This window comes from Medicago truncatula, chromosome 2, assembly GCF_003473485.1.
Source record: "Medicago truncatula cultivar Jemalong A17 chromosome 2, MtrunA17r5.0-ANR, whole genome shotgun sequence".
Taxonomy (NCBI): domain Eukaryota; kingdom Viridiplantae; phylum Streptophyta; class Magnoliopsida; order Fabales; family Fabaceae; genus Medicago; species Medicago truncatula.
Genome location: NC_053043.1, coordinates 14,614,714 through 14,629,156, shown reverse-complemented (window position 1 = coordinate 14,629,156; position 14,443 = coordinate 14,614,714). Strand labels below are relative to the sequence as shown.

Below are 14,443 nucleotides of genomic sequence, written 5' to 3'. Positions count from 1 at the left end.
AAGGAAAAGATCATGTCTATTACCGTGAATTAGGTAAAGACGAATATGCGAGACCTACCCCTTGAAATTAACTAGTGGCAAACTTTGAACCAGACATATTGAGGATGATACTTTTATGAGACACAAGATAAATAGGACATTGGGTAATAATGCAACTATGTATGAATGATATTTATATTCATGCTATGTATGCATGAATGAATGAATATGGCTGAGACTCGAATGACGGTATAGTGTTAAGACTGTTGAGACAAGGTTAGGCAGGTCCAAAAAAGAAGTGGCTCAACATCACAGCACAAACGCCCATAAATCCTCAACGGGAATACCATTACTAGAGATGAGTTAAACATTGTCGGGGTAGAACCCTTCAAACAAACCACAGGTGGGATAAAGCCCAACGATCTTAACACTGATACAGTTTAGCTCAAAAATCAAAACACTAGCCGAAGTCGCCATTCCATAACTGAAACTGAGGTGCTTTTGCATGCTTATGCTTCAAATAGTCATTGTTTTTCTTTTGGTATTCTTTTCTTCTTTTTTTTCCTTTTTTAGTAATGACTATGTCCATACAAATGAATCTACATGCTTTTGAATCGAATGTTGACACATGCTTCTATGATACATGAATTAAAGATAATATATTTGTCATCATTTTGTTCTTTTCCAAAAGAAAACATAAAGATTTTAAAAGAATTTTCAAAGTTTTTACTTCAAGTTTTAACAGTAAAAATGGAAGAAAATTTGCACATAGAATAAATATGAATTTCAAATAAAGGGGCACAGGCTCGAATTGATTTAAAAGAAATGGTAACCAGCTAAAGCATGGCACCACAGATTACAAAATGTGGACAATGGTAATTAATATGGGGAAGGTACATTGAACATAATAACCGCTACTTTCTCTAACAACTTTGAATTCCACTGCCTATAATGCTTTGATATCGGAGAACTTCTGACAGCTAAAGTGCCCCAAGTGAGTGATGTTTCATCTGATGCAGTTACTTTGTCATAATCCTTAACTTTTGCATAGATCGCCCTTGTGGGTTTCAACCTATCAGGATAATCCCTTTTTTTTATATGTCTCTAACTTTTGCATGGACCGCCTTTTCGGGTTTTCAGTCCATCGAGACGCTCTTTTTTTGTTTAGGACGCCCTTTCGGGTTTTCGACCTACCGAGCTGTTCTTTTACATATATATCTAGACAAAGTATTTCTTGACTGCATCAGAATTCACAGGACGAGGTAACTCCTCTCCATCCATAGTTGTAAGAATTAAAGCACCACCAGAAAAAGCTCTTTTCACCACATAGGGACCTTCATAATTAGGTGTCCACTTTCCCCTAGGGTCTGGTTGGAAAGACTTGATACTCTTGACCACCAGGTCACCTTCTTTAAATTCACGGGGTCGAACCTTTTTATCGAACGCTTGTTTCATCCTTGTCTGATATAGCTGTCCATGACATAAAGCAGCCATGCGTTTTTCCTCAATCAAATTCAACTGATCATACCTATTTTGACACCATTCAGCCTCTGACAGCTCAGCTTCCATCAAGACCCTCAATGACGGGATTTCAACTTCTACCGGAAGTATCGCTTCCGTCCCATATACCAAAGAAAAAGGGGTTGCCCCTGTTGAAGTACGCACTGAAGTACGATTACCATACAAAGCGTAGGGCAACATCTCATGCCAGTCTTTATAGGTAACCACCATCTTCTGCACGATCTTCTTAATATTCTTGTTTGCAGCTTCGACCGCACCATTCATCTGAGGTCTATAAGGAGAAGAGTTATGATGCTCGATCTTGAAACCATCACATAATTCCTTCATCATCTTATTGTTCAAATTCGTGCCATTATCCGTGATGATCTTGTTGGGAATGCCATAACGGCATATGATATTGTTCTTGATAAATCGGACTACTACTTGTTTGGTCACATTGGCATAAGATGCCGCTTCGACCCATTTGGTGAAGTAGTCAATAGCCACTAGTATGAAACGATGTCCATTGGAAACTTTTGGTTCGATTCGACCAATCATATCAATGCCCCACATAGAGAACGGCCATGGAGAAGAGATAACATTGAGCATAGACGGTGGAACATGAATCTTATCAGCATAAATTTGGCACTTGTGGCACTTCTTGGCATAATGATGACAGTCAGCATGCATCGTTATCCAGTAGTAGCCTGCTCTCAATGCCTTCCTAGCCATTGAATATCCACTAGAATGAGTCCCGAACGAGCCTTCGTGTATCTCATGCATTAATAAATCTGCTTCACGTCGGTCCACACATCTGAGCAAAACTGAATCAAAGTTTCTTTTGTACAAGACGTCTCCACTCAGGAAGAAATTGCCAGACAGTCTTCTTAGAGTTCTCTTATCTTTACGGGATGCCCCAGGAGGGTACTCTTGAGTTTGAAGAAACACTTTAATATCATGAAACCACGGCATATCATCAAAAACTGCTTCGGCTACAAACACATAAGCGGGCCTATCAAGGAACTTAACACTGATTAGAGGCACGTCGTTGCCTCGATTCACCTTGATCATTGAAGATAAAGTTGCTAGGGCATCTGCCATTCGATTCTCATCCCGAGGAATGTGGTGCAACTCTACCTTGTTGAAGAAAGTCAATAAACGTCTGGCATAGTCTCTGTAAGGTATCATTCCAGCATGGTGAGTTTCCCATTTTCCTTTGATCTAGTTAATCACAAGAGCTGAATCTCCATATATTTCCATATTTTTAATCCTCAAGTCAATGGCTTCTTCAATGCCCATGATGCAAGCTTCATATTCTGCAATATTATTCGTGCAATCAAACCGGAGTCTTGCAGTGAAAGGGATGTGAGTACCTTTAGGAGTAAGGATAACTGCCCCTATTCCATTACCAAAGACATTGACGGCTCCATCAAAAATCAAACCCCACTTAGAGTCTGGATCAGGACCTTCACCAAACAACGGTTCATCACAATCTTTCATCTTTAAATACATGATCTCTTCATCTGGGAAATCAAACTTGATAGGCTGATAGTCTTCAATTGGTTGATGAGCCAAATGGTCAGCAAGAACACTACCCTTGATGGCTTTCTGAGTGCGATACACAATATCATATTCGGACAATAACATCTGCCAACGAGCAATTCTTCCTGTTAACGCCGGCTTCTCAAAAAGGTACTTGATCGGATCCATTTTGGATATCAACCAAGTAGTGTGGTAAACCATGTAGTGACGGAGACGCTTAGCGGCCCATGCCAAAGCGCAACAAGTTTTCTCAAGCATAGAATATCGGGACTCACAATCAGTAAACTTCTTACTCAAGTAGTAAATGGCATGCTCTTTCTTTCCAGTTTTGTCTTGTTGACCAAGCACGCAGCCCATAGAATCATCCAACACAGTCAAGTACATGATCAAAGGCCTTCCTTCAACTGGAGGGACAAGAATCGGAGGTTCTAACAAATACCCTTTGATGCTATCAAAAGCTTTCTGGCAATCTTCCGTCCAAACGATCCCCTGATCTTTACGGAGTAACTTGAATATCGGTCCACATGTGGCAGTCATATGGGAGATGAATCTGGAGATGTAGTTCAATCTTCCCAAAAAGCCTCTAACTTGTTTCTCTGTCTTTGGAGCCGGCATTTCCCTGATAGCTTTGACTTTGTCGGGATCTACTTCAATACCTTTCTGACTGACAATGAAACCCAAGAGCTTGCCAGATCTAACACCGAAGGTACACTTGTTAGGATTCAATCGGAGTTTGTACTTTCTCAACCGTTGAAACATCTTTAACAAATACTCAGCATGTTCTTCTTCAGTGCCTGACTTGACAATCATATCATCCACATATACTTCAATCTCTTTATGTATCATATCATGGAATATTTTAGTCATGCCTCTCTGGTAAGTGGCGCCAGCATTTATCAATCCAAATGGCATTACTAAGTAGCAGAAAGCGCCCCATGGCGTGATGAAAGACGTCTTTTCTCTATCTTCCGGAGCCATCTTGATCTGGTTATACCCGGAAAACCCATCCATGAAGGAGAACACCTTGCATCTAGCAGTACTATCAACCAATACATCAATGTGAGGTAAAGGGAAATCATCCTTTGGACTAGCTTTGTTTAAATCCCGATAGTCAACACACATTCTGACCTTACCATCTTTCTTCGGAACGGGCACTATGTTGGCCAACCATTGAGGATATTCAGAGGTAATCAAGAAACCTGCGTCAATTTGCTTTCGCACTTCCTCTTTGATCTTGAGAGCCATATCTGGATGAGATCTTCTTAACTTCTGCTTGACTGGAGGACACTCGGGCTTTAGAGGCAAACGATGTTCAACAACATCAGGGTCTAACCCCGGCATGTCTTTGTAGGACCACGCAAATATATCATCATACTCTCTGAGAAGCTCAATTATCCTATTCTTGACAGATGCCTCTAATGACGCTCCAATCTTAATCTCTTTCTTATCTTCCTCAGTACCCAGGTTGATCGATTCTATTTCTTCCTTATGAGGCTGAATGGCTTTTCTTTCTTGTTCTAACATCCATCTGAGCTCATTAGGAATCTCTTCATCCTCCTCTACCCAAGCCTCATAAACAGGGAACTCCCAGTTGGGCGGAAGCATAGGGTCACTACGTTCAACGGGCTCACTTATGCTTAGTCTGCATATGATTCATGATTGATTTTTAGCAAAAATAGTGGATGCAGACCTTTGAAATTGATTTTTTTTTTTTAAAGAAAAAAAAAAAGAACAAGTTTTTGGTTTTTTTGTATTACCATTTTTTAGAAAAAGCACTAAAATAAAATAACGGTCGTGATAGAAACGACAATTTTTATTAATACTGAAAACAACTTAAAGTAAAAACAAACCCTGCAAGATTTCACTTTCGTCTGAGGTAGGATGAAAGGAGTTTTCTTAAAAAACAAAAACAAAGACAAACACATTACTTAGAAAAAGGTATCGCAGAAGGGATGTCAACAGCAATCCAGTTGCAGCAGTTTCCATCAGGAGTCACAAAGTCAGGTGCCACCTCTTCTGATTGATCTTCCAAAATTGCATTAGTCTCAGGTGGTGTATTAATGAATCCGGCACTGTGAAAAGTGCCCCTAGTTGGGTCGAACACCACTTGCTTATTGCCAGAGAAACCCAAACCTTCTTTGCGCTTGTTCTCGGGCAGCTGTACTAATTGCCCCCAGCCTTCCGCTTTTCCTTCTTGGATTACTCTCTGAGCATCCCTTAGAGAGGCCATGCATGTTTCACCTTTTGTAGTACCGCTTTCAACCGAGAACCCTTGGAATGACGTTCCATCCGGACTTTCACCACCAATGAAGGAAAAGGACGACAAATGGCTAACCAAAAGAGCTGATTCCCCACTCACTGTAACAAGCTTTCCATGACTCACAAACTTTAGCTTTTGGTGAAGAGTGGATGTTACTGCCCCTGCTTCATGAATCCATGGTCTACCAAGTAAACAGCTATAGGAAGCTTGAATATCCATTATCTGGAATGTAACTTTAAACTCTTGGGGCCCAATAGTGATAGGTAAATCTATTTCTCCCCACACCGTCTTCCTGGATCCATCAAATGCCCTTACCGACACGCAACTGGGCCTAATAAATCCGTCTGAATACGTCAATTTATCAAAGGTTGTCTTCGCCATCACATTGAGGGAAGAACCAGTGTCTATCAAGACATTGGACAGAGAATCTGTTTTGCACATAACAGAGATATGTAAGGCCATGTTATGATTATTCCCCTCCACCGGGAGGTCTTCCTCACTGAAACTCAGGTTGTTGCATGCCGTCACATTTCCAACAATGCTCCCAAATTGATCCAAAGTCACATCATGGTCTACGTAGGCTTGATTCAATACTTTCATCAAGGCTTCCCTATGAGCATCCGAACTTGTCAATAGTGACATGATAGAAATCTTGGATGGAGTCTGTAATAACTGATCCACTATCTTATAATCACTTTTCTTTATCAGTTTCAAAATTTCATCGTTATCAGTTCCACTAGGTTGACCCACACTTTTACCCTTGCTAGGATTTGGTATTGGCACTAATTCTATCACCGGAGCTTTGTTCTTTGCTTGTACAACAGCCGGAAGAATACGTCCACTTCTCAGAATTTGACTATTCTCAGCAATGTTATCTACTGAAGTTGAAGGACCCAAAAGTACCCCTTTACCATCCTCTATGCCTGTAGATTCGTAGCTATATGGAATAGCCTTCTGGGAGAAAAACAGCTTGGGTTTTGGCACACAAATTGCCAAAGGATTGACAATTGTCTTGACATTGTCTTTGAATATCGGAGTAACAACACCAATTGGTTTCGTCCTATCCTTAAACACAGGAATTACAACACAAATGTTCTTATCTTCTCTTGTGACAACCAGCTCTCCTTGATCCATTAACCCTTGTACATCATTTTGAACTTGAATGCACCCGTGGGGATCCGCAGAACACACTTCACAATTGATATGATCGTGGCTAAACATACCTACGTTACACATCTTCACATGCATTGGAACCAACGGGGTTCTGACATCTTGAGCATTGGTGACGAGATCATCTTCCTGATAATTCTCAATCATGTTAACGGTCGGCCCATGAGGTGGCAGAGGGTTGTTTGGAGCAATAGGGTTAGGGTCATTGAAGGATAAGTCCTTGTTGTGAATCAATCTTTGGACTGCGTCTTTGAGAGGGTAACAGTGCTCAATGTCGTGCCCTGGTGCCCCTTGATGGAATTCACAAGTAAGGTCTGGGCGATACCAATGAGGTAAAGGGTTCGGCACCGGGGGACGTGGTTTAACTTGAACAAGACCCCTAGCGAGTAGGGAGGGTAACAAGTCTCCATACAGCATAGGGATAGGAGGGAATTGATTTCTTGGAGGGCGAGGCTGACGAGGCTGTGGTTGTTGTGGTGGAGGACGAGGCTGACGAGGCTGTTGTTGTTGTGGTGGAAGGGGATAGTATGGTTGTTGGTAAAACGGTTGTGGCTGATAAGATTGTGATTGATATAGTGGTGGATAATATGGACGGTGGGCTTGAGGCCTTTGTGGTTGATAGTTTGGGTTTTGTGGAGCTGGGATGGGTGATGGAATATTAGCAACATAGGGGTAGTTGGGGTATACAGGTTGGGATCCGCCATGAGCCACCATGCCGACCTCTTGAGGATTCTTCTTTGGGTACCCATTTCCGAACTTCCTATTACCATTGGATGACCCACTTGTCAAACTTCCTGAATAACCACCTGAAGAGGCACCATCTTTACTACCCCGTCCCTTACGGACCCATTCTTCAATACGAACACCCGCGTCTACCATGTCGGTAAACTTCTGTGAAGCACAAAGAAGCATCTTCTCTGAGTAGAAAGGGCTCAGAGTCTCATAGAACATATCAGCCACTTCTCTTTCTTCCAAAGGCGGACGAATTTGAGCAGATTTCTGAATGAAGCGCTGGGCATACTCTTTGAAAGATTCCTTATCACCCTGAGTCATAGCTTGCAGCTCTTTCCGGTTAGGGGTCAGATAAGAGTTATATTTATACTGCTGGATGAAGGCATTAGCCAATTCCTCAAAAGTAGTGACACCCTTCAAATTCATATACCATGTGAGTGCGGGACCAGCCAAACTGTCCTGAAAACAGTAGATGAGTAGAGGTTCATTCTTCCTATGAGCCGTCATCCTCCTAACATACATGATTAAGTGCATTTCAGGGCAAGTATTCCCCGTGTACTTCTCAAAGGTCGGCACTTTAAACTTAGGAGGTATAACCACATCCGCAACCAAGCAGAGGTCATTCAAATTATGGCTAAACACTTCCTTACCCCGGATACTCTTCAACTCTTTATGTACCGCATCGTACTTTTCTTCTAAGTTACCCACTCTATCATCACCAGCCACACTATTGGAATGGTACACTTGTTCCTCCTCTTGCTGAGCAGCATGCACGAGGGGTCCGGCATAAGTCATAGTAGCCTGAGGAAAAGGCTGGTCGGTCTGGTAGAACGGTGTTTGTTGCTGGCCAAGAGGGAACTGCATTTCCGGCGCATTATGACGAAAACCTTCATTAGTTGCGAGTGGCATGCCCCACGGGTAGCCTGGCGGCATACAGTACTGAGGAGGGAAAGAGAAACCGGAAGGTCCAACGGGATGGAAGCCTGAATTGTACATGTCAGTCACCAAAGGTTGTGTAGTACCAACAGCTGCGGTGGAACCAGTAGGAATTGGTTGTGAAGTATCAGCAGAAGTAGTAGGAATTGGCTGGATTGCAGGAGAACCAGCAGACTGAGAAGCTTCAACATGTGCCTGAGTGGTCTGAGCATTTTGCGCTTGAGAGGCTTGTGCCTGTGCGGCCATCATGTCAATCATCATTGCGGTTATCTTCTCCATACCTTCCTTGAGGTTACTAACCTCCTCCCTAAGGTCACTGTTCTCTTGTTCAGTAGTTGCCATCTTCTTCTTGATGTATGCTCGAGTATGGTGAACACGGGTAGGTTTGTACTGAATACACCGGGCCACTTTGCTTTTTTCTGAGACAGAAATGAGGAGAGTATGAGACTTGGTTTTGACACTTTTTATGAATGCAATATGATGCATGATATGCTATATGCCAAAATATGCAATTTTTATATATCTTTTTATCGAAGGACCTATAGAAGCAATTTTATAAACATATGACCCTAAACAAAACATTAAACAGACATAGTCATTACAAGATAATTCCCTTTCTAACAACAAAGCCAAGGGATAAACTTTCAAAATAAAACAAGATAATTCCCTTTAAACAAAGTGAGCCAAGGGATAGACTCCATAACTAAAAAAACATCAACAACAAACTGAAAAGACTCTCAAGCCTCTGAAGCGAACTAATCCTCAAAATCGGAATGCGGCCCATCAAAGAGATCCATGCGTTTCTTCTTCCGCCCGGGAATTTGATCAAGTGCGGCATCTTTCTCCTTGATTCTTTCATTCAGCTTGGTGATTATCACATCTTTCTGGCGGCTATCATAGGCTTCTTGCTCCAGCAGGACCATTACAGCCTCATACTCCTGATCCTTTTCCTGATACTCTCTTTTCCACCTATGTACTTCACGTTCCGCCTAAGCTAAACGCTCTTGGTATTCCTTCTCGGTGTCAAAGGTCATAGGTAGGGGTGGTGCTGGAGTGATTGCAGATACCAATCTTGATATCTTGTAAGGCATCCCAATTTGGACAGCTCTATCTATCACCCACTGAGTGTATGATTCATGAACGACACCTGTCTTCTTCCCTAACTGGCCTTTGTCTCTTCTACGAATGGTGTGCCAAGCTCGCACAACTTGCTCCCTCATACCTTTACTGTCATCTATGTTGAGGTAATACACATTCTCTAGATAGATGCTGAGAGGCTTCCTTTCCATGGGATATCCGAACTGGCGTCGGGCAAGTGTAGGATTGTAGCTAATTCCTCCTTCCAACCCAAGAAGTGGTACATTGGAGAATTTCCCACAACTGTCAATAATGGTTCCTTTGTCATAAACCCGATCGTACCACACTACCTCGGCTGGAGTAAGGGACATGAGTCTTTTTGACCAAAGAAGGTTTTCTGGATTGGTGGTGAAGCGAGGAGTTCTGGGTAAGTGAAAGGTGATCCACCGATATAGCAATTGTGCACAACAAAGGATAGTTCCACGACCAGATTGGGTGCGTCTATGGATGGAGAGATAGGTATCACCTAATAAGGTAGGGACAGGGTTCCTTGACAAGAAAATTTGGATAGCCTTGATGTCCACAAAGTTGTCGAGGCTAGGGAAGAGTACGAGGCCATAAATAAGCAAGGCAATGATGGAGTTAAAAGCATAGGCAACCCCCATTTTGTCAAAGAATGTGGTCCTTTCGTAAAGGAAATCGGTGGAGAAACCCAAAAATTTCCCCCTAGTGATGAGATGTGCTTTCACTTCGTCCGTTTCAAGATGGAGGGCTGTGGCAATAGTTGAGTGCTTGGGAGTTTCCTCAAGGCCACTAAAAGGTACTTTGTCCAACACTGGTAGATTAATCCAATAAGAGTATTCCTCCAAGGTGGGAAGGATCTGGTAATCTTGAAAAGTGAAGCAATGGTAGCCCGGGTCATAGAATTGAACAAAAGCGTTGAGAAGCCCTTCGTCGATATTTGTCTTAACAACACCCATCAAATTTCCATGTTGCTTATAGAAATCGTCCGTACAAACCACTTTCTTCCCTAGCTTCCTCAAACTCAAGAGATCTGGCTTCCTGAAACTATACTGCCTAAGGCTCCTCATATCTACAATGTTTACAACAAAGCTTTTATAAGTCCTTCAAAAATTTTGATGAATGGAAAAAATATTTATGGATGGATGCATATATGCATGATAATACTAAAGCACATAGGATGCACGGTGAGGTATATGTTGGAGTCAAAGGGTAACAACGCCATTTGGTAATGACTAAGGTTTTAAATTGCACTGGTAACAAGGGTTCTACCAAGTTCCCAAAGTCTTTAACCACTTCCGAATATTTATCGGGTGACGGGAGTACTCCCATTCCAATTATATTCGTCGGAAAATCTCGTTTGGGTGTAGTATCGCGTATCAACTAATTCAAGAGTACTCTCGATTAGCCACCGCACTACGTCCTAAAAGGCCAAGATGGGTTAAAGGTGACTAAAAGTCCTCAACTTCAAGGGTCACTTGAAAATAGCATGCCAAACATGAGTACTCACGTTGACAACATATACTTCCAAGATCCCTCCGTTGAGTGGGGTTATCACATGTGCCAATACCGAAGAGTACTCTTGGCATGGAACTATGATTATACCACCGTCCTATCTTAAGTTTCCCTCAAGCTCGGGTGTAGAGCTTATCTCGCTACTCACGTAGTAAAGTAAACATGTAAGAAAATATTTACAAAGCGTAAACAAATAATAAAGCACAAAATAAGGAAAGTAAGGTGGGTTTAACCCGCGTAGAATTTAAATCCCCAGTGAAGTCGCCATTTCTGTGCTCGTGATTTTCGGATATCAAACCATTAATTGATTTTGAATCGTCAATCTTTGAACTCTCAATTTTATTCGTGGGAGGGAAAAAATGAGTAAAAACCCTTAAGACTTTGGATTCGGGGGTTGGTTACGCGAAGGGAAGGTGTTAGCACCCTAAGCGTCTACGGTACTCCGTAGGAACCTTTTACTTAATTTATCTTGTGCTAAATTGCTTTGCTTATTTGAAGAGATGAAAATAAAATTGGATGATGAGTTAAAACGAAAAAGAAAATTGATTTTTAGTTGAAAAGAAAGAAGATAATTGTTTTTAATTGATAAGAAAAAAGAAATTTGTTTTTTAGTTGAAAGTTGAAAAGAAAAAAAAAATTGTTTTTTTAATTGATTTGGAAGGACAAGGTCCTCTGCCTACGTACCCGTGAGGGATCAAAACCTCGTAGTTCGGGGTAGAAATTGACGTTTGATTGGTTGAGTGTTTTTTTATTAGATTTTGAAAAAAGGTTTTGAAAATAAAAAGCCAAGTGGCAAATGAGAATTGATTTGTGTTTTTTAGATTGAAGAAAACTGACTTAAAGTTGAATTAGAATTGATTTGAAATTTGATTAAGAAAAATAAAATAAAAAAGACGGTCACTTGATTTAAGATCAAGGTTTATTGTGCAAAGTTCTTTTTGTGAATTTTGGATATTTGAATGTTTTTGTTGTTTTTGCATAATAACTGAAAATTAAACTAATAGAGCAATAAAAAATAAAAGTGTGTGGGTGTGAAGAAAAGATTGTTAGTTTACGTTAGTTCAACAAGATAAATAGTATTTAATATATATAGGACCAGAACACTCTGGAGAACAAAAATATAATATTAACAATTAACTTAGGACCAGAGCACTCTGGATTAATTTAATTAACAAGGACCAGAGCACTCTGGATTAATTTAATTAATAAGGACCAGATTGTTCTGGAGAATATTTAAATTAAACAAAAATATAATATTAATAGTTAATATAGGACCAGAGCACTCTGGATTAATTTAATTAACAAGGACCAGATTGTTCTGGAGAATAATTAAATTAAACAAAAATAAAATATTAACAGTTAATTTAGGACCAGAGCACTCTGGAGGATAAAAATATAATATTAACAGTTAATTTTGGACCAGAGCACTCTGGATTGAGGTGTGTATTTTAGTGAAAAATAAATTAAAAGATATATATATATATATATATATATATATATATATATATATATATAGAGAGAGAGAGAGAGAGAGAGAGCAAGAACGAAAGGAAAAAGTGAAAAGGAAAAGAAAAAGGAGGAAAGAAAAGAAAGGGGAGATGATATACCTTTGTGGGAGAGTAGAAGAAAGAAAGAAAAAAAAAAAGAGGGTTGTTTTGTTTGATTTTTGTTTGTTTTGGTAATGAGGGTGTGTTGTTTTGTGTTTGTTTGTTGATGGTGATGAGAAAGAAAAGAAAGAAAGAAAGAAGAAAAAAACTTTGTTTGAAAGTAGTGAGCACCTTCACTTTGAGAGAGATTCAATTCTTTGTGTGTAAGCCTCCTCTTTTGCCATTGAGGTATGCTTGTATTTATAGAGGTGAAAGACTTGGAGCTTCACAGACAAAAACAGCTGTGTTTTCCTTGTTAAAAACAGCCCATGTGCTTATGTTTTTCTTGCTTGGAGCACAAGAATGAGAAAAAAGTGAATTTTGTTCATGCAGAACGTTCTCCAGAACGTTCTGGAACTTCCAATTTGCAAAGAGAAAAGGTGGACACGTGAATGCAAGCTGTAGAAGTTTGGAGGCCACTTGTTTTTACAGCTGTTTGGCACTTCTTTGAAAGCTACAAGTGCTGTCCTTTGTTGCTTTGAGAGCAAGAGTGTCCAAGTTGTAAAATTTGCCATATGGAGAATGTTCTTAAGAACATTCTTGTTGTTCCTTTCCTTTTTGAGACAACCACACGTGATGAAAAAACAGTTGTGATCTGGTGGCAACATGAGGGAACATGATGATGTCATTCTTACCCCTTTGAAGTTCAACCAGAATGTTCTCAAGAACGTTCTTTTAGTTCCATGCACTTTTGAAGCAAAACGTGTGGTGTTGTGCAGCTGTAATCTAGTGGTATATTTGATGGGACATAATGAGGTCACTTTATTTCACTCGTAGTACGACCAGAACGTTCTGGAGAACGTTCTGGTAGACTATTCTTGATGAATTTTCATTTTATGCCTTTTTTTAATAAAAATAAAGACAAACAACATGATAAAATAATGATAATAATAATAACGAAAAGGACTAGAATAAAATGATTAAAAAGAGTGGTAAAAAAATGAACAAAAAACGAGGTATTTAAAATACGTCTCTGCCGAAATTTTTCCTAAAAAGGCAAACAATTCCGGGCCAAAAGACAAATGAAATGTGATCTTAGGTCAAAAATTGGGGTATGACAACCCACTTAAAATTATTCATCTTTTTAGGCATGACAAATGGTGGATAATGCTCTTTGTTGCTATCATCTGAATCATCACCATCATCCTCTAAAAGAATTTGTTTGAAACGATTCAAAAACTAAAAAGACTTGTTTGTGACTTTTGAAACTTAAAGACCACTTTAGGACTTTTGAAACTTAAGGGTATGTTTGTTTCTAAGGATAGATAGTGGGGAGGAGAGAAAGTTGAAGGAAAGAAGTATCTTCCCTTGTTTGAAACACTGTAGAAAAGTTAAGAAAAGAAAGATTTTAGTGGGACCCACCTTAAAAAACCTTTCCACACTCAAATGCATGGAAAGATTGAGGAAACACCAATATTTGATGGAAAAGTAAAAAATACCCCATCTATTATTGTTGTTTATATTTTTTACTATTCACTTGTCATTTATTTTTATTTTTTTCAATTTACGGCCTTTTTTTTTGTCTTACAATTAGCTGCACATTTTTTTCCATTGAAACAATATAGACATGTGTATGTGTGTGTATATATATAAAATATTTGCTCAAGGGTATTTTAGTCAACTATTAAATATAGATCTTTCTTTCCTTCAACATTCTACTTCACTTTCTCTTATATCAAACAACTAAAACAATCCTCTCACTTTCTACTCTTTTACTTTCCTTTCTCTATCTTTCCCTTCACTTTCATCCCTCAACCAAACAAACCTTAAATGACGACTTTGGAAAAAACGAGAAACTTAAAATCTTTAGATGCATTTGACAAAAAAAAAAGTTCAACCTACTTAAAGAGTTACACGTATGTTACAGCGTTTGACAATCAAATCAAAATGCAGAACCGCACGTGCACATCCTACGTCCACTTTTAATTAAGATTCTTGTTTGATTGGTCCCTTTTATAATTTTTCTGTATTAGAAATTACTACACCCTTCATAATAGTAATACTTTCATTGTTAAAAAAAGTAAAATTCATTCTTCCTATTCTAATTTTATTTTAATTAAATTTT

General features: G+C 39.6%; 1 protein-coding gene across 1 annotated transcript; it reads right to left on the bottom strand.

Moving 5' to 3' along the window:
* Positions 1-2,700: 2,700 nt before the first annotated feature.
* Positions 2,701-8,461, bottom strand: LOC120578299 (uncharacterized). Its single transcript, XM_039830966.1, has 2 exons — positions 4,950-8,461; positions 2,701-4,663 (listed from the first exon to the last, which is right to left on the bottom strand). The coding sequence occupies exons 1-2, from the start codon at positions 8,459-8,461 to the stop codon at positions 2,701-2,703; spliced, it is 5,475 nt and encodes a 1,824-aa protein (XP_039686900.1).
* Between the last annotated feature and the right edge of the window lie 5,982 nt (positions 8,462-14,443).